The 27209-nt window shown below is 40.0% G+C and overlaps 1 protein-coding gene across 1 annotated transcript in view; it reads right to left on the bottom strand.

The window, feature by feature from the left end:
* Positions 1-653: 653 nt before the first annotated feature.
* The window catches only part of KL (klotho), a 36913-nt gene continuing 10357 nt past the window's right edge, over positions 654-27209 (bottom strand). Inside the window, exons 2-5 of the mRNA XM_059995679.1 lie at positions 9702-10212; positions 8684-8952; positions 1955-3056; positions 654-1427 (exon numbers count right to left, since the gene is read on the bottom strand). Of these exons, the coding sequence (XP_059851662.1) occupies positions 1090-1427; positions 1955-3056; positions 8684-8952; positions 9702-10212 (2220 nt within the window). The 3' untranslated portion in view covers positions 654-1089. The remainder of the gene's footprint in view (positions 1428-1954; positions 3057-8683; positions 8953-9701; positions 10213-27209) is intronic.

The raw sequence follows: 27209 nt of genomic DNA, 5'->3' as shown, positions 1-27209 counted from the left end.
AATCTTCCAGCGTTATTAGACCAAATGCTTTTGAACCTACTAAGAATTTTTAAGACTCAATTCAAAGAAATTTTGGCATATTCTAAAGAACAGAAAGTGGAGTCACTCCTCATAAAATAAGTTATTATTTCGTTCTTATTCTCTCAGAAAAGGTCACCTCATTCATTCCAAGGTCTGCTCTAAACAAAAGAGTTTATAATAAAATTAATCACAATGTTGCTCATAACAAGTACTTTTTCCTCCTTTCCTCCCCCTCCAGCCACTGCAGTATAATGCATTTCACAGTCGGTTTATGCTTCTCTAAGGGCCTAATATTGCATAATTCATGCATATTTTTCTGCACACATTTAGTGAAAGTCCATGTGTGCAGGCCCTCGACAGGGACACAAAGCCCTCAAGGACCTGGGGTTTAGAGAGTGCCTCGAAATATAAAAAAATATATTTTATACTTACATAAAATATAAAGTTCTGTCATTTGTTCTGCTAAGCCTATCATTAACCAGATATGTAAATTAATATAACAGTATTTGATAGAAACACTGCTTTAAAAGGAACATTCCAGCCGAGGGCCCTTTGTCATCTGTTCTATATTTTGCCATCTTCTTTTTCAAGGGAAACTTGGCTCAGCAGAGACCGTTAGGCATATCATGGCAGTTAAGATATGGTTACTTGGGACTTAACTTTTGATTCCAATACTTGCAATATGACTTCAAGATAAACACTGCATATAGCAATGGGCACAGACAAAAAATATTCTTAATTTTGTCATTCAATTTCTGTAAAAATGTTACAGAATGGTTCCCATTTCTCATGCTTCTGTTATAGAATGTGCTGCAGAAATGACAGCCCCTGTCAGTATTTTTTTAACACCCCCCTGCCAAAAAGAACAAATCCAGGCACTATTCACATTATTCAATATTTTACAATCACTTATGCTCATTTCAAAAGCTCTGTCAAATGCTACAAAAAGGTCTTCTAGAAGTCAGATATATAAAATCTACAGTTTCACAACACTGAGAAGTACAAATGGTTAACAGCTGCTGTGTGTGTACAATTATTTCAAATAAATGAATGAGAAAAATATCAAGACTATTTGTAACTTCTTCTGCCTCTCTTAGAGTAGTAAAAAATAAGAGAAAGAGAAATAATAAAAGCAAAAAATAGAAAAGCTATGAAAGCCAGTAAAGACTTTCGGGTATGAAAAAAGCTGCACTCTGTACACAGGGTGAATTCTTCTGGACAAAATCTTCCCAGGGTTTTGGGACCTGGGAAGCCATTGTTGTCAATAATTTTCCTGTAATGTTTCATGGATGGTTTGGGCTCAAACTGATTTGCAGCATAACGATACAGGCCAAACTTCGGAGCTGTGTGATCATTAAATGAATAAGCAAAGTATCCACAAAGATTGATACCATCCAATACATAGGCTAGAAAAACAAAAGGACAGGAGAAAAGTTATGAAAATATTTTGCACACAACACTTTGCTTTTACATAGCCCTGGCATATCAGCAAAAATGTCAATACCATTTAATAAAGCTTCAGATTTAATTAGATTTAATCAGAAAAGGCTTCTTATATCCGAAGACAAAGAGGTAAATACATTTAACATAGTAGGCTTTACATAATTAAGCCCACTAGGATGCACCTGGGTTAAATCTTTAAGTACGTGAAGCAGTCAAGACTGCTGTGAAGCCATCTTATATGGAGGACAAGATAGTCCAGGGTTTATTCCACCCAGAGTAGGTGCGAGGGATATTCCATCTTCCTCTTTTAGCCAAACTCCTTTATCCCTGGGGAAAATACTAGCTAGCACTTGGACTTTTTCAGTGTGTCAAGGAATAGATAGCACTTTCTCTGCAGGTGATAGTGTGTGTATGTTTGAGAGTTTCTATCAGGTATCAGGCTCTCAGGTGACTTAACCCTCAAGAGACCGCTGTTTCGGGGGCTCCTTACCTTTCAGAGCTTCGTTTATGTAATTCTTCATGTAATACACCCTCAGATTGTCTTCGGCTGCGTGTGGATCATCGTCGATGCCGTTGGAGATTATATACATGGGGAGGTCTCCGTACTTGGACTTCAGCCAATTCAGTACCTTGCGTAACCCCCAGGGCACCACGGCCACCTGACTTGGGGAGTTGAGCCAGGTGATGTCAGTCATTTCTTGCACCGCCAGGTAATCATTATATTTTACTGGATCTTCTTTTTCCCAGTCTACAAGGATGGTGGTGTAATGGCTTAAAGCCAAAAAGTCAAAGGAACCCCGGATTAGCTTTTTTTCCTCGTCAGTGAAATAAGGCAGGAGGAAATTGTTCCTCTGGTTCAGCCAGTCCCTCATCACGCGTGGATAATCCCCGGAGCCGAAAATGGGCTCGGCCAGCCAGCCAATGTCAAATTGCAAAACCCGCTCGGCCACTTCTTGGTCTTTTGGGGAGAGAGGGCAGGCCGGTTCTATCCAATCCGCCTGCAGGGCTATGGATATTCTACCCTTCTGAGAGCGCCTAAACTTCTCATCGTACACGCGCCAGGCCAACGCGTGGGCCTTCAGGAGGTGGTGCCCCGCGATATACGTCATGTTCCGCGTGGACGGCTCGTTCATCGTGATCCAGAACTTGACGTGGTGGCCGAGGTCTCGAAAGCACAGGCTGGCGTACTCTGCAAAAGCCAGGGCGGTATGAGGGTTCTCCCAGGCGCCGTGCCGGGCCAGGGGTGGCGGCAGCCCCTGGTGCGGGGCCGCGGGGCGCCACAGGGCCACCACCGGCGTGATGTTGGCGCGCACGAGCTCACTGGCCATGCAGCGATAGTAGCGCAGGACCGTGCGGTTGACCTGGGACTGGTTCCCCAGCGGCAGGATCAGCGCCCAGTCCAGGGAAAAGTGGAAATGCGACACGTGCATTTCCCGGAGTAAGGCGATCTGGGGCCGGATGGCGGCGAAGTCAACGCAGTAGGATTTCCTCTTCTTGGTCACAACCCCGTCCACCTTAATAAGCCTTTTACTGTGGTGGACATCCCACAGGTAAACGTTGGGGTCGGTAAACTGAGACAGAGTGGTGTCCACCTGGCAGGAGGAGAGTAACCGTTAGCCTCACCTGGACGGTCCTGGAAAGTCGTTCAACGCAGTTCTTTTGACAAAACCAGCCAGCGAAATAGGTAAAATCAGAAACCTTTCTAGCTGAATTTTTAAACTATTTTTTCATAAAGAGGAAGTTCTTGGAGAAGAAAATATTTCCCTTTGATGGGTGCACATTTGTTTTTCCCATAGTTCTCTGTAACTCTGGAACTGTTACTTTAATGTTAAAAAAAATCTGAATTTTTGGGGTCACTTCAGATGACAAACATTAATAATCCTCACACGCCTCTGGTCTGCGTTAAGCAAGCAGAATATTTTGGACGTTTTTCTTTTAGTGTAAGAAATCACTAATGATACGAGGCTTTCAAATTTAAAAAAAACTAGACAAAAAAATGATAAAGCTTAAAACCTGAGTGAGAGTCAGAAAATGAAACGATATTTAAGATTAAATTGCGCTTCTTAAAATCACGTTCTAAATGGAGGTTTGCTCTAGGTGAAGGACGTGGAAAATAAGCATAACGGTTGCCTTTTATTGGCATTAGAGTCCGTAACAGAATTTAGCAAACTCATTCTGACTGATGGTAGAAAGTGATAGAGAATGTGGAAAACAATTCTGTCATCCACCCATAATGGGATATTTTAACATACCTTTTTAAAAATTTCTAAATTATTTTTCTGTGACGATCATGACAATAATGGTTCTCAATCTCTGATTTACAAGCCTTCAAAATGAAAACATGTATTTAGGAAAGTGGACAAATTGCAAAATCAAAATCACAAAATCCTTCCTCCACATGCCAACCATGGCAGGAATGGAAACTGAAAGTTCATCCCAAGGACCCGCCACCAAAGCCAGTTTTCTCCTCAGAAATAATCCTGTTAGAATTGGTTCCTCAGTTTGACCCTCTATATAAAAGCTGGGGTCAAACTCTGGTTTTGAATCTCTAGCAGAGGTTTCCTTGCATTTTTCAGGCCTGTTGCAAATGAGCTTCTGTTTCTCTAGAGGGGTCAGTGCTGTGCTTATAAAGGAAAGTAATAAAATACAGCGTGTCAGAGGGAAATTGCTTTTTCTGGAGAATTGTCCCTTGTAGATCACCCACACATGCATTTCCTCTAATGCTGTGGGAATGCTGTCAGAAGTATTTTTCCACTGTGATGCACCCACAAATCATGTTTCCTCAGCTTTGCAAGAGAAAATATTTGTATACTCTTTGGAAGTGAAAGTGTTCATAGCTTGAAGGAATTATTTGGATTATTTTTAGAGCTTGAGTTGACAAAATTCGTAACTTTTCTATCATAATTGTTCCAGAACAACAGCTTTTATTCAGTCCATCTGAAAACAAACATGAGAGACTAGGGTATAATTTCTATTTATACCCTATTTCTTAAAAATACAGGACATTTATAAATGGGTGTTTAGGCAAAATTCTATATAATCTCCACTGATGTACTGACTTATTTCTTAATAAAAAAAAAAAGAAAAAGTTGAACCTTTCAGAAGGTTATAATATAGGTATTCAGTATATTACGGAAGAAATGTTTCCCTAACAGTGGCCAAAGTTAAAAAAGCTCTACGTCCCCAGTACATAGCAGGTTTTGTATTTATGAGCTATGAGCATTAGTGGTTATGGGAAAACAAACCTCTTGGCTGGGAAATTAGGCCCAAGGACAGTGACAATCCATGTGAACAAGCCTAAGATCAGACTTCAGACAGGTGGTGTTAATGAGATGTTATTTTTAAAGCTTTTCAGGTGAAATGCATGCCTCATTCATACTGGGAGTTTGAAACACTAGCCAGGAGTGAAAAGATAAATTTCAATGGTTTGAGATTCACTTATATGTAGAGAATGGACTTGAGGACACCGGGAGGGGGAAGGGTAAGCTGGGACGAAGTGAGAGAGTGGCATGGACATATATACACTACCAAACGTAAAATAGATAGCTAGTGGGAAGCAGCCGCATAGCACAGGGAGATCAGCTCGGTGCTTTGTGACCACCTAGAGGGGTGGGATAGGGAGGGAGGGAGGGAGACACAAGAGGGAGGAGATATGGGAACATATGTATATGTATAGCTGATTCACTTTGTTATAAAGCAGAAACTAACACACCATTGTAAAGCAATTATACTCCAATAAAGATGTTTAAAAAAAAAAAAAGTATTGCCAGCTAAAAACACCATGATGGGTCTTGCTGTTTTTCTTACCAGCCTGTGTATTTGAACGGAGGTAGGCACCTAAGTGTATTTGTCTCACTATTCCCTGGTCTGAGCATAGTGGTAGGTACTTAATAAATATCGATTGAACGACAAAAAAAATAAAATAAAAATGAAATTCACTTCTAATGCATTAAAAGTATAGAGACCTGCTTGTAAATTAAAACTTACCCATACACTCATCAGAACTGTCCTAACAAAAAACTTGTTTTTACTTTGTCAGTTAGGAAGTTATTAGCTTGGGAAGAGAGCCGCCACAGTAGTACAAACGCTCCAGGTGAAAAGCAGAAAGAATAAAAGAGCAGTTGCAGCCTTTTCCCACTAGAGAGCTTCTAGAGGAGCTGCGGTCCGCAGAGGGTCTGTGTCTGGCTGGGTCAGCAGGGAGCGGGCCAGGCGGCTCGGCTAGGTGAAGGTAGCAGGGGCCCTGCGCTGTGCAGCCCGAGGGCAAAGCTCCAGGGCTGATGGGTGGCTGGCATTAAATCAAAGTCTAAACAACTGCCTCTAGGGAGCAGAAAAAGGAATTCTCTCCCTATCTCCCTACGTCTTCGCTGCCTGCCGTACTTGTCGCCTCTGATCAGAGTTCTTCTTCTCTCTGGAAGAAGTAAGATGTACTCTTAAAACATTCTCACCACTGACCAGTTCCCAAGGCAGACACAGTCCCTGGATGGGAACAAAGCAGGAGTGAAAGGGCTCCCCACAAATGTCCCCACTGCTCCCTGAGTTCATACCATCTGCACAGAAACGCTGGCGGAGCCTTCTCTCCTCAAAAGACAAAGCTGGGAATTACCAGCCCTGGCTGGGCTGCTGTCAGAGATGGGACAGAGCACAAGCCCTCAGTGACTAGGGTCCCAGGGTCCAGCAAGAAGCAGGCTCAGAAGAAGGTCAAGAGGTAGAAAAAGGACCAGGGACCAACCAGGATGCACTAGGAAGTGGCCTTCCCCGCTTCCTTCCTTCCTCCTTCCCTCCTCCATCACTAGCACCACCTCTGCCGCTTCAGATCCTACTTGAACCCCCACTGTGGATCCCACTGCAGGAGAAATTAGGATGGGGAGGTTCCAAATAGCAGTGGGCTGAGGGAGAAGGGGAGATGGAGGAGGGAGGAAAACCCGGAGCCAGGAAGAAAAGCTACTGGGCTCAGATATCCTTGCAAACACAGCGTTCCTTGGATGCTTTTCTTTTTTTTTAACATCTTTATTGGAGTATAATTGCTTTACAATGGTGTGTTAGTTTCTGCTGTATCACAAAGTGAATCAGCTATACATACACATATATCCCCATATCCCCTCCCTCTTGCGTCTCCCTCCCACCCTCCCTATCCCACCCCTCTAGGTGGTCACAAACCACCGAGCTGATCTCCCTGTGCTATGCGGCTGCTTCCCACTAGCTATCTATTTTACATTTGGTAGTGTATATATGTCCATGCCACTCTCTCACTTCGTCCCAGCTTACCCTTCCCACTCCCTGTGTCCTCATTGGATGCCTTTTAAATGTAAGGAAGGGACTGAAGTTGAGACTGTCCCTAAAACTAACTGGAGGTCTGAATAAGATGTAAGAATAATACAACTCGGCAAAAAAAGTATTAAGGATGGTGGTGATTTAAAAAAAATTTTTTCTTAATTATTTATTTGGTTGCATGGGATCTTAGTTGTGGCAGGTGAACTCTTAGTTGTGGCATGCATGTGGGATCTAGTTCCCTGACCAGGGATCGAACCTGGGCCCCCTGGGAGCATGGAGTCTTAACCACTGCACCACCAGGTGTTGATTTATTCTCCCATAAATCAAAGATTTCAATTTCATATTTACCAAAACAACAGCAACCCATTTCAACTAGAAGGCCTTCCCTCAGATCCAAGCGTTCTTCCAAACACCTCTTTCGAACTGAAAGGTAACAGAATATGCCGTCCCCAAATATGACTGTAGAAGTTCAGGGCATGCCACCTCAAAAATGCCCCTTCAGTATATTGATTATTTTGAGCTGCAGGTACTTGAAAAATAGCAAATGCAAGGGAAAGGCTTTCTCTGAACTCCTCTTATCTGCCTAGAGACAGATCCTCCAAAAGGAACTCAAAAGGATTGTCATAAATCCCTTTGTGGGAGTTTCACCAAGCACGGAAGATTTATCACAGGAGAGGATATTCAAAGCCAACATCACATGCAGGCAAACTTTGTCACAAACTATCATAGCTCCCATCTATTCTTTTAAGGGCCCATTCATCTTTCCTAAAAAGCATTTACTTTTCCCCTTTTCCTATTAAGATGGTATTTAAGCCTGAACTCTAAGCCACCTTGGGGAGTTACTCATTTTTCTCAGAGCGTCTCCCATGTATACATGAGGTAAACATACTAATAAACTTCTGTTTGTTCTTCTCATGTTAATCTATCTCTTATTACAGGGGTCTCAGTTAAGAACTCAGAAGGGTAGAGGAAAAGTTATTTTTCCTCCCCAGCAGAACCAGTGAATTGGCTAGAAGCACCCAACATGCTAAACCCTTTGCTTGTCTGTGGATACCAAACTTTGTCTCCGTCTTGGTCTCTATTTGCACACACAGACTCTGTTCAGCAACACCTCCACTCCCTCCCCACCCTGCTCACTTACCACCATGCTCTGTTCACACTGTCAAACTATTTGCGACCCATCATTTTCCCTCAATAGACTCCTTTGAAAGCAGGGGTCGTATCTTACTCATCTTAGTGTGTACTCCCCTCAACCAGGTCCCCTCCCCCCAGCAATTAACACTAAGCATCCAAAAAGTGCTCGCTAAAGTATTCAATCAAACTCTAGAAAACAGATTCTTTTAAAGTTGGAAAAATTAAAAATAATATTGAGGGCTAACTACACAGCAGATGCTCAATAAATATTGGTTGACCATTTTGAAGAACTTCATTACCACTGCAATTCAAAAACTGTTGCTAGAAATGGCATTCCGATCAGTGAATCACAGAGCAAGTGTTTTTCTTTCTGGAGCTATTTCCACAAGCTTGGGGGTTCCACAGTTATGCCTCAGGAGGGCTCTGCCTAATGCTCCTGCTTCAATCTCAGCAGCTCCACCAAGATCTCAGATAATGTGGAATTCTGTTTTATATCTTGTTTATGGAAGAACAACTACTTTAAAAGGGGTTGAAAACCATGGTATTAAAAGAGACTGTTTTATCTTTCACTATCCTGTCAGATCTTAAAGATGGATATATTTTTAATCTGTTCCCCTGGGAGCTGATTTAAAGTGCAAGATGAAGCTAGGAAGATTTTTGGAGAGAAGAGTGCAGCGTGCCTTTAACGTGCTCACTAAGGAACCGTGTTTGGCCTGAGGAATGGACAATGTGCCATGACAACCTAATAAGGAAGTACTACTTACTAGTGATAGGGCTTGGTGAGACTGCGGATTGGTTTTGTCAGCTGACTTACTTGAATGTAGTTGTCAACAATTCCCCAAGCAAAGTCACAGGGAAATGTCCCTTCTAGGGGTTGATTTTCAGGTAAAGGAGGGAAGCCATTTTTCTCTATCAGCTTCTGGTAGAACAAGGCTGAAGACTTCGGCAACAACTTCTTATCCTGGCTTAGAAAGTCGACGTAGAAGAGTCCACGTCTGATGCTGTAGCCTCTGTGCCACTCGAAGCCATCCATGAGGGACCACGCGGTGTACCCGATGACATCCACCCCGTCCAGCCTGATGGCTGCAAAGAGGACAAGAGCAACATGACCCTGTGATGGGCACTCGTCTCATGATTCAAGAGCATTTGAGGATTTTACTACTTCAGTAAGTATAATGCTTATTGTTTGGTAAACTGATGACCCTTCTCACTGATGAAAGGCTCTAAGAGAACCTAGATAACTCTACAAATATTACTAAATGTCTTCACAGATAGGCTTATCTCCAATATGTTTTTATCTGAATTTCCCTTATTTCTAGTGGGTGCCCTTTGGGCCAAGATATCTTGTTCTACTTTCTATCCTAAGCACCTATCTTTGTGCCTGATGCAGTAAATGAATTAAGTCTTCAAAGGCATGGACTACTTACTCTTTTCTTCAGAAAATACTGATATTCCTTTTTTTCTTTAATAAAAAGTGTTTTATTCAGTACAAGCAATCTGAACTGAAAAATGTGTACAGAGATCTAGATATCTTGGGATTTACTTAATCTTTAATATAATCTAAAAAATCTAGAGTAGTAACTCTGAAAGTCTAGTAATTTTAAACATTATAACCCAGTTTCTCATTTATGAAACGAGTTTAAAAAATTAATTCAAGTTCCTCAAGGTCCCAAATGAGAAAGGTGTTACATAAATGCATTCCTACTATTGCCAAAATGAATTTCTACATTCTGATTAAAAACTATAAATTCACACAGTTTATTAAGATCATCTTAAAGGTTGTTTTTCCAGTGGATTCTGGCAGAAAATTAGGATTTTATCCACAATCCTACCTTTTAAGGTTTCCATTATGAATTTTTTGAGGTAATACATATATTTGGCATCATCTCTCTTGGTGGTCCCTGAAACAAACCAGCCATTTTCCACAATAAATATTTGAGGGTGGTTATACTCAAGGTCGATCCAGGAAAGGAGTTGCCTCAGGCTGGGAGATTCCAACTGACGGAACTTCATCTGAGGGTCCAACAGTTGAAAACTCAAGGTTGGTCCAAAGGAAAGAGCAAAAAAGTCGGCTGTTCCCTTGATGAACTTTTTCTCAGATTCAGTAAAATCAGGCAGAAGAGATGAAAGGTTATTCTTCATGCTCTCAGGATAGTCCCCATCAATAAATACGGGTTTGGCAAACCAGCCTAGGACAAAGTCAAGAGATTTCTGACATTCTTTGATGCTATGTTCAGTCATCCTTCGAGGACTGATCCAGTGGGAGCTCAGGGCAATGGACACCTGGCCTCCCTGAGTGGGGCGGAAAGAAGTATTGTAGAGATGCCAGATCTTGGCGTGAGCCTATAAAGAGAAAAACCACGGTGAATTTATCTCTGATTGTGAGCAGAAATACAACATGTATTTGAATCCCCATTTCTAGTTGTATCTGTTTCTCATCAAGTCTAACCTAATGACTAACCCCACAATGTAAAAGTCACCTGGAACCAATAAATAATTCCAGAGGTAAGTCAGCCCACAGTGAGCTGCAACCATAACTGGAATCATTTCCACTGTTTTTCAGCAGCCAGTGGAGAAACGTGAATTTCTTGTGTTGACGATGTAGTTATTATTCATACTTTGAAAAGTTAATGAAATAAGAATTTGTTATAATATCTTACTACTTAAATGACTTTGGATTATGTAGTTTTTAATTAATAGCCTTCGCGAAAAGAGTCAATCCCGCATCTGTGATTACACCAGGAATTTCTAAATAGGATTATATTTTTTTATCCTAAGAGACCGGGAGTTTTCAAGTCGACTTAAATTGTTGGAGTCAATTTAATATTTTGTGTTCATGTCTCATAACAAAAATTCTAACACATGTTCTCACAATCTTTGTTCTTCTCTAAGAAGAATCAGCGCGGTAAAGAACCAACTCCGACATCTAATCTTGGCCCACCACCCAGTACGCTGGGACATGGCTGGCTTCCTGCCGACCCCCGCAGGGTACAAGATACAAGCCAAGAGCAAAAACACCTAAATGCAGCTTTGAAGAGATCAGATGTCCACAGTGAATCAGCAACTCAGCTGGGTGTTTCCTACAGCAATGAAATGGGCTTTGCTTCCATTAAATCAACTTCAGACTCCCATAAAATCTTGCTGACTTCTGATATCTTATTTTCATTTGTCTCCTTTCTATTTACAAAGAATAGTGTTTTTTTCCTCCCTTACTTGAATTAGGTTTTTCTTTACTTTTGAATTCCTGATTTACTCCCCCTGTTTTTCTCCAAATGCAAGAGCTGTTTATCAGCCTTTTGCTCTCCTAATATATTCTCTTGGAAAATTCCATTCTAATTCTCTGTTTGACTCACATTCTCCCAATGATCATGCCAGTTTTCATTCCACTCCCTGGGCCTGAAGAAGCTCTTGCACTCATATGCCAAACTTCCTCTTCCTTGTTCCTTAATATTCTGCTCTCAGTTCATTTCAGTGCAGGTGTCCAAGAATGGCCTCATCACCATTCTTATGAGTTCAGCCAGATATTTCAGTGGAATCAAATAGTGCATGTCTTTCATTTTTAGTTTCTTAGTAAACATCTACTAGGTTTCATTTCACGGAATGTGTTTTTTCATGACCTAAAGCAGCTATCTATATGCTAGGAAGGAAATGGAGAATACAATATTGATCATAAGAATAGTGGCCTTTGCCCATGTGATTCAAGAAACTGAGGCTTGATTGTCCTATGCTGCTGGATTTGTGATGTACCCCACCCTTCTCTATCTTCCTCACCTTCACCACCCTATCTCTCTCTTCCCCACTGACAAGAAATTTCACCAGTTAACAGTTAAACAGAAAAGAAAAGGGGAAATCCACGCTGTAGCACTCACGATGTTAGCCTAGAGGACTTCGCTAATTTGGCTGATTTGAAGCCCGTGGATAGTCATGGCCTAACCCTAACAGACATACCTCTACAGGACAAGCACTAAGAGGGGGGAGTCAGGAGGCCAGGGAGAAGTGGCAGCAACCAAGAACTTCCTGATATGGGTCAGTTTTGCAGGTAGCTGAAGTCAGAGCCATACAGTAGAACTGTCTACAATCACAGACCACTCTTCTAACCTTGAGTACTTTGACATGGCTCAGAGGAGGTCTGGCAAGGAAACGAATGACCCTGGCTATAGGGAAGTGCACACGTGGCGTTTGATATCAGATAAAATTCCTGCTCCATCACTTTTTTGTGTGCCTTTGACCACATAACTTAACCAGGGCAGGTAAAACTAACTTTCCTCTGTCTCTCACAGGGCTGTAATAAGGATTAAATGAGATACTTTACACAAAACACCTAACAGAGTTTCCACATGGTAGGGTCTCCATGAATGCTTATTCCTTCTCTCCCTAAAGGATCAACAGAACAAAAAGAAAAACACAGCAGGTAAAGGAAACGCCACCTGCTGAGGAATTCAGCCCATAGCATCGCTGTGATATAGTGATACGACCTGGAGTTTGGATTAGAAGAATCTCAAGTTTGGATACCAAATCCTCTGTTACCAGTGTGAGCCTCAGGTACTTCTTTGAACAAATGGGAATAGCATCTATTCTCCTTCAGGGACATTGCAAGGATTAAATATGATATAAGTGAAAGTGTTTTTCAAGTGGTCAATTATTTTAGAGAAGTACAGTATAAATTTGTAGCACTGGAAAGTGTGATGATTAGTTTTATGTGTCGACTGACTGGACTGAGGGACCCCCCACATGGCAGGTAAAGCATCTGTCAAGAGTTTAACCAGCTACTTCATGGTATTCTGCCTTGGCATCCATTTTGTTTAACTGTGTGTCCTACAGGGAACTTAAACTGACACTAGCCCCTCATGCAAGCGCATGCCCTGCCTAGATAGCAGCCCACAATCACAAACAAGTGTAAGTTCCTGAGATGACCTCCCCAGTAGCCCCTGTGATCAACAGGTCTCCCATGCCTCGCAGACTGTATATGCCTTATGCACCCCTTACAAAAGACCCCTGTGGGGCTTACCAAAACCCCTCTTTTGGTTTGAATTGACCAATCTGGCCCAGGAACCCCAAAGCACTCACACACGGACCCTATTAAAGGCATGAGTCCGGGGTTCTGTCTCTCTCCCTCTCTCTGTGCTCTGCCTTAACCACCCCATGTGGTCCCTTAAGGCATGCTACGTACTTCCTCCAGGACCTGTGAGTGACAGACTTCTCTGCTTCAATTTCTCTTTTGTAAAATAAGGACATCACAAGAAGAAAAAAAAAAGCTACACACCAATAGCCCTTATGGGTATAGATACAAAAAAACTCCACAAAATACTGACAGAACAATTCCAGCAGCATACTAAAAGGAGTATATACCATGATCAAGTAGGATTTATCCCAGGAATGCAAGGATGGTTCAACATATGAAAATCAATCAATGCAATACATCGCATTAATGGAATGAAGAAGGGGAAACCCCATACGATCATCTCAGTGAATGCAGAAACGGCATCTGACAAAATCCAAACGTATTTCATGACAAAAACACTAAAAAAAACAGGAATAAAAGGGAACTACTGTGATGTGATAGGGGCATTTCTGAAAAACCCACAGTTAGCATCATACTCAACTGGTGAAAGACTTTCCTAAGATCAGGATCAAGACAGAAACAGTGCATTGCAAGTTCTAACCAGAGTAATTAGGCAAGGGGGAGAAAAAGGAAAGAAGTCGGAAAGTAGTAAAACTATCTCTGTTCACCAATGACGTGATTCTACATAATTCTTTTGTGCTAAAGAATTCACACACACAAAAAAATTATTAGAGCTAATAAGTGAGTTCAGCAAATTGTAGGATATGATATCAACATTCAAAAATCAGTTGTATTGGGCTTCCCTGGTGGCGCAGTGGTTGAGAGTCCGCCTGCCGATGCAGGGGACACAGGTTCGTGCCCCGGTCTGGGAAGATCCCACGTGCCGCAGAGCGGCTAGGCCCGTGAACCATGGCTGCTGGGCCTGCGCGTCTGGAGCCTGTGCTCCGCAACGGGAGAGGCCACACCAGTGAGAGGCCCGCGTACCGCAAAAAAAAAAAAAAAAATCAGTTGTATTTCTATACAATATCAATGAATAATCCAAAGAGGAAATTAAGAAAATAATTCCATTTATAATAGATACAAAAAGAATAAAATACTTAGAAATAAACTTAACCACTCTCACAACTTTTATTTACACTATACTGGAGGTCCTAGCCAGTGTAGTAAGGCAAATCAAAGAAATGAAGTCATGTTGATTGGAAAGAAGAGAAAATAACTCATTCATATAAAACACGATTAACTATATAGAAACCCTAAGGAATCTAAAAAAAAATAAAAACCCTAATTAGAATTAATAAGTGAATTTAGCAAGTTACCAGAATACACTGTCAAGATACAAAACTCAATTGTATTTTAATATATGAGCAACAAGCATTTGGAAAATAAATTTTAAATACAATACCACTTCCAATAGCACTGAAACCATAAAATACTTAGGAATAATTTCACAAAAGATGTGCAAACCGACTACATAAAACAGTACTAAAAGAAATTAAAGAAGACCTAAATAAATGGAAAGAAATACCATTTTTTATTAATTTTTATTGGAGTATGTTGCTTTACAATGTTGTTTTAGCCTCCACCGCACAACAAAATGAATCAGCCAGACATATACAGATATCCCCTCCCTTTTGGACTTCCCTCTCATTTAAGTTACCACAGTGCATTAGGTAGAGTTCCCTGTGCTATGTTCAGTGTATTCCCATCACTTGTCTATTTTATACATAGTATCAATAATGTATATGTGAGAGGGATGCCACTTTTATGGACTGTAAGACTCAACCTTGTTAAATTATCTGTTCTCCCTGAGTTGATCTCTAGGTTCAACACCATCCCATCCAAAATCCCAATACAATTTTTGTGGAAATTAATAAATTGATTCTAAAATGTATATGATAATTCAAAGCACCTAGAACAGTTAAAATACTCTGCAAAAGGAAGAACAAAGTCGAAGCATAATAGTCAATACAGTGTGATATTGACATAAGGATAGACAAATAGATCAAAGGAGAAGAATAGAGACTTTTTAAAGCCCATGGCCAGCTGATTTCCAACAAATGTACCAAGGCACTTATATGGCAAAAGGAGAGACTTTTCAACAAATTCTCCTGCAACAATTGTGAAAATATATGGAGAAAAATGAACTCAACCTTACACTGTGCATAAAAATTCATATGAGATAACTCATAGATCCAAATGTAAAAGCTAAAACTATAAAGCTTGTGGAACAAAACATAGCCTCTTGATTTTGGAGTAGGAAAAGATTTCTTAGAACACAGAAAGCATTAATCATAGAAGAAAAAAAATGATAAACTGGATATCATCAAGATTGAAATCTGCTCATCAAAAGTTAACAAAAAGAAAAGACAAAACACTGAGGGGAAATATTAAAAATATGTAAATGACAAAAGAGTTATATCCAAGTAAATACACTATTCCTACCAATCGATAATAAAAAAGAAACCACCCCCCTCCCCACCATGAACAAAAAATTTGAACAGACATTTCACTAGAGCATCCACACCAATGCTCAATAAGCACATGGAAAGGTGCTCAACACCAATATCAATAGGGAAATACAAACCAAAACCACAACAGTCACTCAGACTGTTCTAAATCTGTACTCTTATTAGCTGTGTGACTTTGGACACATAATCTAACTCTCTGTGCCTCTGTTTCCTCATCTGGAAAATAGGGATAACAATAGCACCTTATGTTCACATCTTTATGACAATTGAATAAGTTAATATATGGAAAGCACTTAGAATTGTGACTGGCCATTTATGTCTATTATCAAGTGTGGTGGTAATGTCACTTGATTTATGATTTTTAAAAGATGACTGGCTGTTGTGTGGTGAACAGACTCTAGAAGGGCAAGATGGGAGCAAGAAGACCAGTTAGGGAGCTGTTGCAATGGTCCAGGCAAAAGATGAGGTTGCTTTGGACCAAAGGAGATAGTGAGAAGGGGCCAGATTTAGGCTATCATTGAAGGTGGAATCAGTAGAACTTGCTGATGAATTGGATGTTACATATGACTTGTGAGGGGAAGAATCAAGGACAACAGAGAAAGCAAAAAATAAGGGACTGGGGAAGGGAAGCGATCAAGTTCTGTTTAGGTCATGGGTTTGGCATCCCAATGAAGATGCCTGGTTGGCAGCTGGGTAACTGAGTCTGAAGTTGGAAAAGACATGGACGGTACTAAACATTCAAATGTATTTCAGAGGTGATAGTGAATGGGTCACTTTTTTTTAAATCATTCTTTAGATTTTTAAAAAACTTGAAATGGAATAATTCTTAAAGGATTAATTTAATCCTACAAATAATCTTAATTAAATGGACTGAGACCAATGGTAAAAGAACTGAAATGCAGCCCATAAACAGAATAACATTCAAACGGCTAATTTGTGTCTACTCCCTACCCAAAAAGAGCCCTCAAGATATTGTTTTAGTTGTAAAATAAAGGTGCACTCTTCTGAGAAAGGTCGAAGGACTAGATAAATTTCAGAGAGCACTGGAAAGTTTTTTTCCCCTTTGGCATCCTGTTACCACAAGTTCAAGAATAGTATCATGATTACACATCTAGGGACTTTCTTAAAAGTCACTGCTGCCCTGGGCTGTTACACAAGTACACCAACTAGCCTAAATTTCATGACTGTAGGCCGAATTATTCCTCTTATTTCTATCAGCACAGCCCCATGGATTGTAAACTAAAGTTCCTTCAGAAAGAATTTCAAGCATCCTCCCCCAAAACAACCACCTAATAGAGCACATAAATAATTTCAAAAAAATAGGCCCCTATGACTTTTATCTACAAAAATAACCAGTAATCTCTGTGTGCAGTTCCTCAAAAGTTGCCTGGGACCTGCCTCTATCACCCAGGCCCCAACCTATGCCCAGGGCCTTATGTCCACCCTCGCTGATACCCAGTCAGAAAAATCATGGACTTAGGCAGCAGCTGGGCTTGCTTGACTTTATTTTGTACTTCTTAGCCAATTAAATAAGTAGAATTTCTAGCTCGATCACCAAGCCTTACAGCCTCCCACAAATTAACAATTTCCTATCAATGTATATCTCATCGCTCCCCAACCCTGCTCTTTTGCTAATGTCAGGTCAACTTCTTGTTACCCCTCACCCAAGCCTGTACGTACCTTGGATGACAACCTATCAACTCTGTAATGACATTCTACTTTTCCTCTATCATCTCTATCCCTCCCTGCCTTCTGTTTACACTTGCCTCTTCCAAGAAGGAGTCCCTAATTAATCCTGCTTCCTCTTACTGCTATTTTCCCCAGTTATTCTCTGAAAAATTCTCTCTCCTTCCAAATTCACCTCCACTCTCATCTCCCCTGTGAAGGCTTGTTTGGCTCCCCAGACAGAGTAGACATCCCTTTCCCATTGCCCTCTGCACAAATACAGCTGGGGTAGATGTCATGCTTCTTCATAAACTGGCAGCTCTTCATCAAGACTGTACACTCTCCATCAACAACAGAGTTGACTTGAAACAATCTGAACATCCAACAACATGAGATTATTCATTTACTTATTCTTTTAGTCAAACATTTATTGAGTAGCTACTATGTGCCAGTCATAGTTCTTAGATTACTTGAAACAAATCTAAAAGGCCAACAATAGGGATTAGTTGAAATAACTCACAAATTAGGGGTTAAATGGAACACATTAATCGTTGGCTACAAATCAATCACTTTAAGTTAGCTACAGTCAAATCATAAGCAGTATTACCTAATTTATGGAATCATATGCACATCTATAAAATAAATATACATAAGACAGGATTTTGAAGAATTTGTACCAAGGGGATAATTGTTGTCATCTCTATTGAGTGGGACTATGGCCATTTTTTAATGCTGTTCTGCTATTCTGATTTTCTAACTTTTATGTAATAAGCATGCATGCATTGCTTTTCTAATAAGAAAAATAAAATAAATAATAAAAGTAACTGAAATTTTCAAGTTTGGGGAATTTTCTGCTTCAAACTATTTACTAGATTATTTTCTGAACTGATGATGTCTGTCCCGCTTGTTTAGCTATGTTTTCATGTTTTGCACAAAGATGGATGACTTGGATTGTTCCAGCTAATTCTATCTCACACCATCCAACAATTACTTATTGATTTACTAATCTCCTATTGTCACACATTTCAGTTGCTCCAAAATTTCACAAACATGGAAGAACAGTTTCTTACATTTTAGCCTCATAATTTCTGGGGGAAAAAAAGTTAGGAATGCTTAAAAGATTCACAGAAAAACAAAATTATTAATACAGAAAGTCTAGTAACTGAGATTTATTTTTGACCAAATGATCCCGTTCATTACATTATTCTCCATCAAAATGTTTTTGACCAAGTTGTAGTTCATCAGATCATCTGGAATTCACCCCAAAACTCTAAGATCCATGTATTAAGCCAAACAACTAGGATCTCTTTTCTAGCCTGGGCCACATTTGGGGTGAGTGGTGTAGGCGCAACAAGCAACTAAAATATCCTCATAGTGGAATGTGGCTGGTGCTTGGGGAGGGCAGTGGAGTATCTAAGCATGGAAATTATGATTAAAGGCACAGACATAAGAATGTATTCAGTGTTGTGAAAATAATGACACTAGCCTAATTAGAGAAAGCGTTTAAAACTTTGTGGCTTTTGGCATATAAGTTTACAATAGAAAGTGTGGGACCAGAATATGAAAACTTTTGAATGCAAAATTATTTGGATTTGATAGAACAGATCATAACAGGTGAGCATAAACTTCTGAGACAATGAGGATCAAAATCATACAATCAAAATCATCTCTTGCAGAATGGATTAAAATGTGAACAACTGGATGCTGCAAGTTGGAACGCTACTGCCAAAATGTAGTTATGATTAAGGTCCTGGACAAAGGTGATGATTACTGGAAAGCGCCCTCACATGCGCATGTGTGTAGTGAGAGAGAAAGACTGCCCTCCTCAAAGGGAATGGTGATTTGCAAGTCCTATTCCCAAAGTCATTGGAGCTCTTCGCCAATTCTGTGACCCACCCCAGTGTCCTTCTAATAAAGTCCCTTTTCCTCTTTAACCAAGTTTTAGTTGGGGTTGGTCATTTGCAAATATAGAATTCCTAATACACATATAACCAAGTTTGAGATTCTATAAGAACTCACTCAAAGGAATGCTTTTACAACTAGGTAAGATACAGATCAAGGTAGATTTTTTTAAAATCATGGTGTAGTTTTGTTACTTATGATCATTTTGTCTGGATTTTTCCAAAGTAGGTTACATAAAAGGCCTTACTCATTCATTTATGAATAAAAAGTTCCTTCAAATGAAGTAAAAATTATTTCATAACTCACTCTTGGTAAATACATCAATAAATCAGAGATTAGGTTTCTTGCCTCATTAATTTATCTGTACAGGACTAATCAACATCAGTTAAATCATTCTATTTAATACTAAATCATGCTGCTATGAAAATCCTTCCAAATCACTGATGCTAGGTTGTTAACAAAATATCTGGCTTGTGACCAGAATCCATCTGGTCCATTAATCACAACGTTATTGGAGACACAGAGGGGTTCCAATTCCTGGTTTTTGCACCTGTTTTTCTAATAGCAACAAAATGAGAGCCGAGACAGGAACAGGGAGGGAGACATCAGGCTAGATGAGAAAAAGTGACAAGAAGATAAAGGACTCAGATAAAGGATGTATTCCCAAGATCAGCCAAAGCATCCTAAGTTTCATCAGTCAACCAGGCTCTTTCCAGTAAACATCTATCACTGTAATTGCCAAAGTAATTCTGTAATACCCTCATGAAACGGCTACTCTTTGACTTCAACAAAATTGAGAAAAGTGTTTTTCTTCCATAACAGTCACCTTTACTTTCTAAATGTTTACTTCTGCCTCCTCACCTAATTCTCCTGCTTTGACTTATCAACAGCAGATGCCAACCAACTGACTCTGAGACTTTAAGATCATTTCTCAGTTCCCAGGCTCATTCATAGCTCTTTGCTTTGGAAATAACTCAATTTCCCTTGCAAGAGAGAACACTTTTCGCGTAAAGGAAAAGTGACATGTGGATGTGTGAGGTCTTCTACGTTGTCAGACAGGATAAGATTACAGGAATAGGAAATATGTTTTATGGAATAGCCTATAATAGAAAGTAATCTGCTTGCCCCTCTTTCCCCCCCTTTTCCCATTTGCCTTATGTGGTAGCAGTCTCTACATGGTCTTAAGTCAAAGTTTTTCACACCACAGATTCTAGCTGTGAAATCGAGTTATGTATAGCCACAGAAATTTTGAAAATGGAAATAAAATAGAACTAATTCTATTCAGAGTGCACCACATGTCATAAGGGTAAGTATTGTTTTGTGAGACTTCTGTTGTGTATGTGTCAACACATAAGATGCCTTTCTTACTGTCAGGGTCAAGGTCAGAAAAGTTTGAAAGTCAGTGATCGATGTTAAGGGCTATTTTCATTCTGCAAGTATTTATTGAGCACCTACTATAGGCTTGGCCCAGTTCTGGCACTTAGGGATCCAATAGTGAACAAGTCAGACAAAAACCTCTGCCCTCATGGAACTTCCATCTCAGTAGGAGGAGAGAAGAAAAAAACAACAAACATAACAAACGTGAACTAAAAAGCATGTTAAAAGATGGTAAGTGGTGTGAAAATAAGGGAACAAAATAAGGGAGCCCTGGGTGCCAAGGAGAGGAGATGCCATTGCTTTTGGTAGCACTCACAGGAGTCTTTATTTTCCTTTCATTGAATATGCCGTAGTTTTAATCTTTTCATTTTCCATCTCCGTAGGACAAAATCCGTATGTGCTCCTATTAGGCAAGAATCATTTCCATTAACATCTACCCTTATAGAACTTAAAATACCCTGATCCACAGTAAACAACGAATCTAAAAAAGACACACTCCCTTCTGCACCCACAGAGAGTCAGAATCAGAGAATAGGATTAACCCAGGCAGCTGCTCAGAAGGACGTCAGTAATCCTTCTGCCCCATTTCCAAGTCTAGGAACATTTTTCCTTAGTCTCCTTTTGTGATCTTAAATAATCCCTGAAGATTATTCTTTACCACAAAAAAAGCTGGTCAGCTTGGGCTTTGGTGGGACTCATTTACAAATGTTCATCAAGGGTGTTAATTAACACACATAAGCCTCTTGGCCCTGCAGTGTTGAGCAACTACTAAATCCAAAGAATGAGCTTCTGTCTGGGGGTTGCATAAGGAATCGAAGGCTGCCTTTTCAATAGCCACTATTATGCCAGAGGCTGTGTGTTTGTTTTTGTTTGGTTTTTTAATTGCTCTTCTAGGGTCTTCTATTCTGAAGCTAAAAACCAAACCCAAGAAAGTCGTGTTCACACATTTCATCTGCAGTACCTATGAACTCGGTGAACTCCTCTCTTCTCCAGGCCCCCAGAAAGTGCTTCTTGAGCCAGGAAGGGGTCCTCTACTCCCACTAAGTCTGGGGTGCTGGGAGAAGCATTTTAAATGGGGTGTTCAGGATGTGCCTCATTTGAGAACGTGTCTTTTGAGCATAGGCTTAAAGGAGGTGAGGGAGCTGTGGATCTGGGGGTACAGTGGGGTGGGGAGAACATTCCAGGCAGAGAGAAGAACCAGAAAAAAGGGCCCCAAGGCACAACAGCAAGCCCTTCCTGTGGCTGAAAGGCAGTGAGTGAGGGGACAGGGGGTTGAGTTGAGGCCAAATGTATTAAACAGCTGTGAGGGTGTTTCCAGAATGGGGAACTGGAATCATAGCTGCTTGACCTGTCTTCCTTTATGAAGAAAGGGAAAATTCAAAACTGCAAGGCTTAAACATGAAAGGAAAAGAAAAAAAAGAAGAAAAGCTTTTTAATCAAATTGTGAATGACGCGGTTTTCGTTCCCCCATCTTATTTCTCACAGAGTAGCAATAAACACCAGGAAACATCCACACACGGTTTCTGCTGTAACTCCTCATGAAAGATTGTTTGGTTTCTTTAATTTTTCAGAAATGAGAATCATGTAGAAGAAAAAAAAAGAGAGCTCTGAATTGAAATGTGCCTTTTTCATGACTATTATTTGAGTTATCGTGGAATCATTACTCCACCAAGCAAATATTTACACAACGGGCAAGTTATTATGGGGGAATATGCAGAGATCACAACCCAGGTACACTCGTGACACCTCCATTTCTGAGCACCGATGTGACAAGGAGGGAACCTACCCTTGGTCTAGACATTCACCAGCACACACACAAATGAAAACTGTGGGCTAAAGACAGCATGCAGTAAGGCAGTGAGCACTGCAACCAGGGGTTCAGAAAAGCTGGGCTCTTTTTTTTTTAATTGGAATAGAGTTGCTTTACAATGTTGTGTTAGTTTCTGCTGTACAGCGAAGTGAATCAGCTATACGTATACATATATCCCCTTTTTTGGATTTCCTTCCCATTTAGGTCACCACAGAGCACTGAGTAGAGTTCCCTGTGCTATACAGCATGTTCTCATTAGTTATCTATTTTATACATAGTAGTGTATGTATGTCAGTCCCAATCTCCCAATTCATCCCACCCTGCCCTTCCCCCGCTGTGTCCACATGTCCATTCTCTACATCTACGTCCATTCCTGCCCTGGAAATACGTTCATCTGCACTATTTTTCTACATTCCCCATATATGTGTTAATATACAATATTGGTTTTTCTCTTTCTGACTTACTTCACTCTGTATGACAGTCTCTAGGTCTATCCACCTCACTATAATAACTCAATTTCATTTCTTTTTATGGCTGAGTAATATTCCTTTGTATATATATGTACCACATCTTCTTTATCTATTCATCTGTCGATGGACACTTAGGTTGCTTCCATGTCCTGGCTATTGCAAATAGTGCTGCAATGAACATTGGGGTGCATATATCTTTTTGAATTATGGTTTTCTCAGGGTATACGCCCAGTGGTAAGATGGCTAGAAAACCTGGGTTCTGATCCCAGTTTGATCCCTTGGCAGTTTAGATCCCTAAAATCTGAGCCTCTCAACTATTTTACCGGCCCCCCAAAATACACAAAAGCATTTCAGAAACTTTAAAGCATTATTCAGTGGTACAGGCTTTTTCAAAATTATTTTTAATTAAATAAACTCATTAATGTAGTTTAAAATCAAAGGCTTATGAAAAACAGTAAGCATCTTCCCCAGGCCTTCTCAAACTCCCACTTCTGCTCCCTGCAGACAACTACAGTTAACTTTTAGCTGTTTCTTCCAGTAATTACTACCATATTTCTAAATAATATGCTTCTTCCAACATTTAATAATTCAACATAATGAAGAGTTAGCTCTCTCACACCCCTCAATTTTCTTGCCTCATTCTCCCAAATGTCTGTTCTTATTCAAATCATTAACCAATAGTCGCATCGAGGTTCTCATATAAATATTGTTCACTGGAGAGCCAAATAGGACACTATAATATTTCTTTTTTTGTACAGCTTTTTATTTTCCCTTGAATAAATCATCACCTCACTATTAAACTTGTGTAATACTTCCTACGTGTTTTAATGTTTTCGTGATTCTCCATCATATTCACTACCCTCTATTCTATTGAGTCTACTTTTTTACTTAGAGCTCTCCCTTCTCTGCTAGATTCTTCCATCCTCCTGGTTCCATCTGGACGAGATGCTGTCTAGAACTGCTCTCGTCCTAGAATTTTTCTTTATTTCTTATGGATTATAGCTATACTTTTCTACATCTGTTTTCTCCCCGTTTATTTACTCTGTAATTTTGTTGGTGCATGCCTTCCATTAGCTTCTTAGGAAAGATTACACAGAAGGTAGGATTTATTTTTTTTTAACATCTTTATTAGAGTATAATTGCTTTACAATGGTGTGTTAGTTTCTGCTGTATAACAAAGTGAATCAGCTATATGTATACATCTATACCCATATCCCTTCCCTCTTGCATCTCCTTCCCACCCTCCCTATCCCATCCCTCTAGGTGGTCACAAAGCACCGAGCTGATCTCCCTGTGCTATGCGGCTGCTTCCCACTAGCTATTTTACATTTGGTAGTGTATATATGTCCATGCCACTCTCTCACTTTGTCCCAGCTTAGCCTTCCTGCTCCCCGTGTCCTCAAGTCCATTCTCTACGTCTGTGTCTTTATTCCTCTTCTGCCCCTAGGTTCATCAGAAGCTTTTTTTTTTTTTAGATTCTATGTATATGTGTTAATATACGGTATTTGTTTTTCTGACTTACTTCACTCTGTATGATAGTCTCTAGATCCATCCACCTCACTACAAATAACTCAATTTCTTTTTATGGCTGAGTAATATTCCATTGTATATATGTGCCACATCTTCTTTATCCATTCATCTGTCGATGGACACTTAGGTTGCTTCCATGGCCTGGATATTGTAAATAGAACTAAAATGAACATTGTGGTACATGACTCTTTTTGAATTATGGTTTTCTCAGGGTATATGCCCGGTAGTGGGATTGCTGGGTCGTATGATAGTTCTATTTTTAGTTTTTTAAGGAACCTCCATACTGTCCTCCATAGTGACTGTATCAATTTACATTTCCACCAACAGTGCAAGAATGTTCCATTTTCTCCACACCCTCTCCTGCATTTATTGCTTGTAGATTTTCTGATAATGTCCATTCTGACCGGTATGAGGTGATACCTCATTGTAGCTTTGATTTGCATTTCTCTAATGATTAGTGATGTTGAGCATCCTTTCACGTGTTTGTTGGCCATCTGTATATCTTCTCTGGAGAAATGTCTATTTAGGTCTTCTGCCCATTTTTGGATTGGGTTTTTTTTTTGATATTGAGCTGCATGAGTTGCTTGTGTATTTTGGAGATTAATCCTTTGTCAGTTGCTTTGTTGGCAAATATTTTCTCCCATTCTGAGGGTTGTCTTTTCGTCTTCTTTATGGTCTGTGCAAAAGCTTTTTTAAGTTTCATTAGGTCCCATTTGTTTATTCTTGTTTTTATTTCCATTTCTCTAGGAGGTGGGTCAAAAAGGATCTTGCTTACATTTAGGTCTTTAATGCATTTTGAGTTTATTTTTGTGTATGGTGTTAGGGAGTGTTCTAATTTCATTGTTTTACATGTAGCTGTCCATTTTTTCCATTTTTTCCAGCACCACTATTGAAGAGGCTGCCTTTTCTCCATTGTATATTCTTTCCTCCTTTACCAAAGATAAGGTGACCGTATGTGTGTGGGTTTATCTCTGGGCTTTCTGTCCTGTTCCATTGATCTATATTTCTGTTTTTTTGCCAGTACCATATCAGAAGGTAAGCTTTCTAAATCCCTACATAACTGTGCATTCATTGTGCTAGGAATTCAGAAAGATCTTTAAAGCTAAAGGCTTGTGTTCCTCAGTTCTGAAGGATTTTCTTATATTCTTTCTTTAATAATTTCCTGCTCTCCATTTCCTTATTGTCTTTCTGAATTCTTATTAGTTTGATGTTGGACTTTTATGTTTCATCTTTTAAATCTTTTTCCCCTTTCTTTAATATTTCCATTTCTTTGTCATTTTGTACTACTTTGGGGGCACTTCTTTTCCTATATCTTTCAATCTTTTTACTAAACATCTTATTTCAACAGTCACGTTGATGTTCAAGAATTTTTAAATATTCTCTGATTTGTTCCTTTTTCAGTTTGTGTGTATTTAATTTCCTGCATAATGTGTTTTTCATGGTTTGCTTTTCTGTGTATTTATTTTATTCTCCCTGTTTCATGGTGGACACTTTTCCTCAAATACCTTTTGATGCTTGGCTGTCCATTCATATTTAAGAGAAAAGTGTTTAAAATCTAGTCAAAATTATAGGCATGGGGACACTTTATAGGCAGCAAGCTATGCTCATTTGCCAGGAAGTCAGTCACTTCATTAGGGGACCAGCCCCCAGTGTCAGTGGGTGAGATCCTTACTTTGGTGCCGTTCAAAGGCACCGAATACCCTCCCTTCCCCTACCAGGAGAGACAGATGCTATCTGCTTAGAGTGATCAGGCTGCTGGGAGGTGATGGAAAGTTTGTAGGTCCAATTCCAGTTGAGCCACTGTGTTCATCCCCGTGTCTCACTCCTGTCTTTGCTCTATGTAGCCCCAAAGTTCCACTCCCCTGTCTTTCAATTACTCCAGAAAGCAAGCCTCCAGTCTCAGGCCTGGGAATATGGTAGGGTGTGAGTATTCTTTGCGATTAAGTAGATTGTCTAATGATCTGACAAAGACCTACTGATGTCATCGAATAAAATAAGTTTAAGTGAATATCCATTATTTATTTAATATTGCAGGATCTAATCCCTGGCACTACCCAATCTGAACACGCTCAAAAATCCACATTCTTCAACATATGCAACCATTCAATTTGGGGAAATTTCACCACTTCAGTGGGAGGCCACAGCCCCCGTCTAGAGCCTCAGGGAGATAGTGATGGACGAGGCACACTGGAGGGTGTGGAGTCACGCTCCTGTCAGGGCTTCAGATGAGCCAGATGCTATAGGTCGGGGGTTATAAACTCAAAATCCATACAGATTTGTTTGGCCTTTGTCGGGCTTAAATTTTTTTTTTTTGAGATAATCTTTAAAATTCAGGAAATTTCACTCAAAATTCTGAGTTTCTAGCTTCTTTTAAAATCAGAGAATCTGGCAGGACCATACCTCATCCCTCCTGACAGAGAATTACTTGGGGCACATGCTCACCCAGGGCCACAACTTCTCCTACTTGCCCACTTCACTCGGGTGAAACAACCTGTCTAGTTAACATTCATCACCACACATAGTTACAATTTTTTTTTTCTTGTGAGAACTTTTAAGATCTACTCCCTTAGCAAATTTCAAACACAAAATACAGTATTAACTATAATCACCATGCTGTACATTACATCCCATGACTTATTTTATAACTAGAAGTTTGTAATATCTTTTGACTGAGTCTTCTGTTTTTCTTTTTAGCTTTTTTTCCTCCTTATATATTCTCAGTTTCCTCCAAGTTTTTGCCCCAGAAAGTTGAGTTTTTTCCCCTCTTTATTTAGGTGGGTCTCAATCTTTCAAGTTAGAGGCTTTCCTCGGATCCTGTTGATTCTTGATTGTCTACTCATGTTTAAGAACGAGAAACAAAAACCCTGACTGGAAGGTCTGAGCATGTGGGTGGGGCATGTTGATTTTGAGCTTCACTGTGGAGTGATCTGTCTCTGCCATTTGTTGTGGAACCTTTTGGATCAGCATCTTAGGTCTTTCCGCATGAGCTCATCAGACTCCCTGGAGAAGACACTTCCAGTCCCTCCCTGGAGAGTAGAAGTCACACAGCCAACATT

Source organism: Delphinus delphis, chromosome 18 (genome assembly GCF_949987515.2).
Source record: "Delphinus delphis chromosome 18, mDelDel1.2, whole genome shotgun sequence".
In the NCBI taxonomy this organism is placed as follows: domain Eukaryota; kingdom Metazoa; phylum Chordata; class Mammalia; order Artiodactyla; family Delphinidae; genus Delphinus; species Delphinus delphis.
Note: the sequence above shows the minus strand (reverse complement) of the source record. Positions and strands in the feature narration are given on the sequence as shown.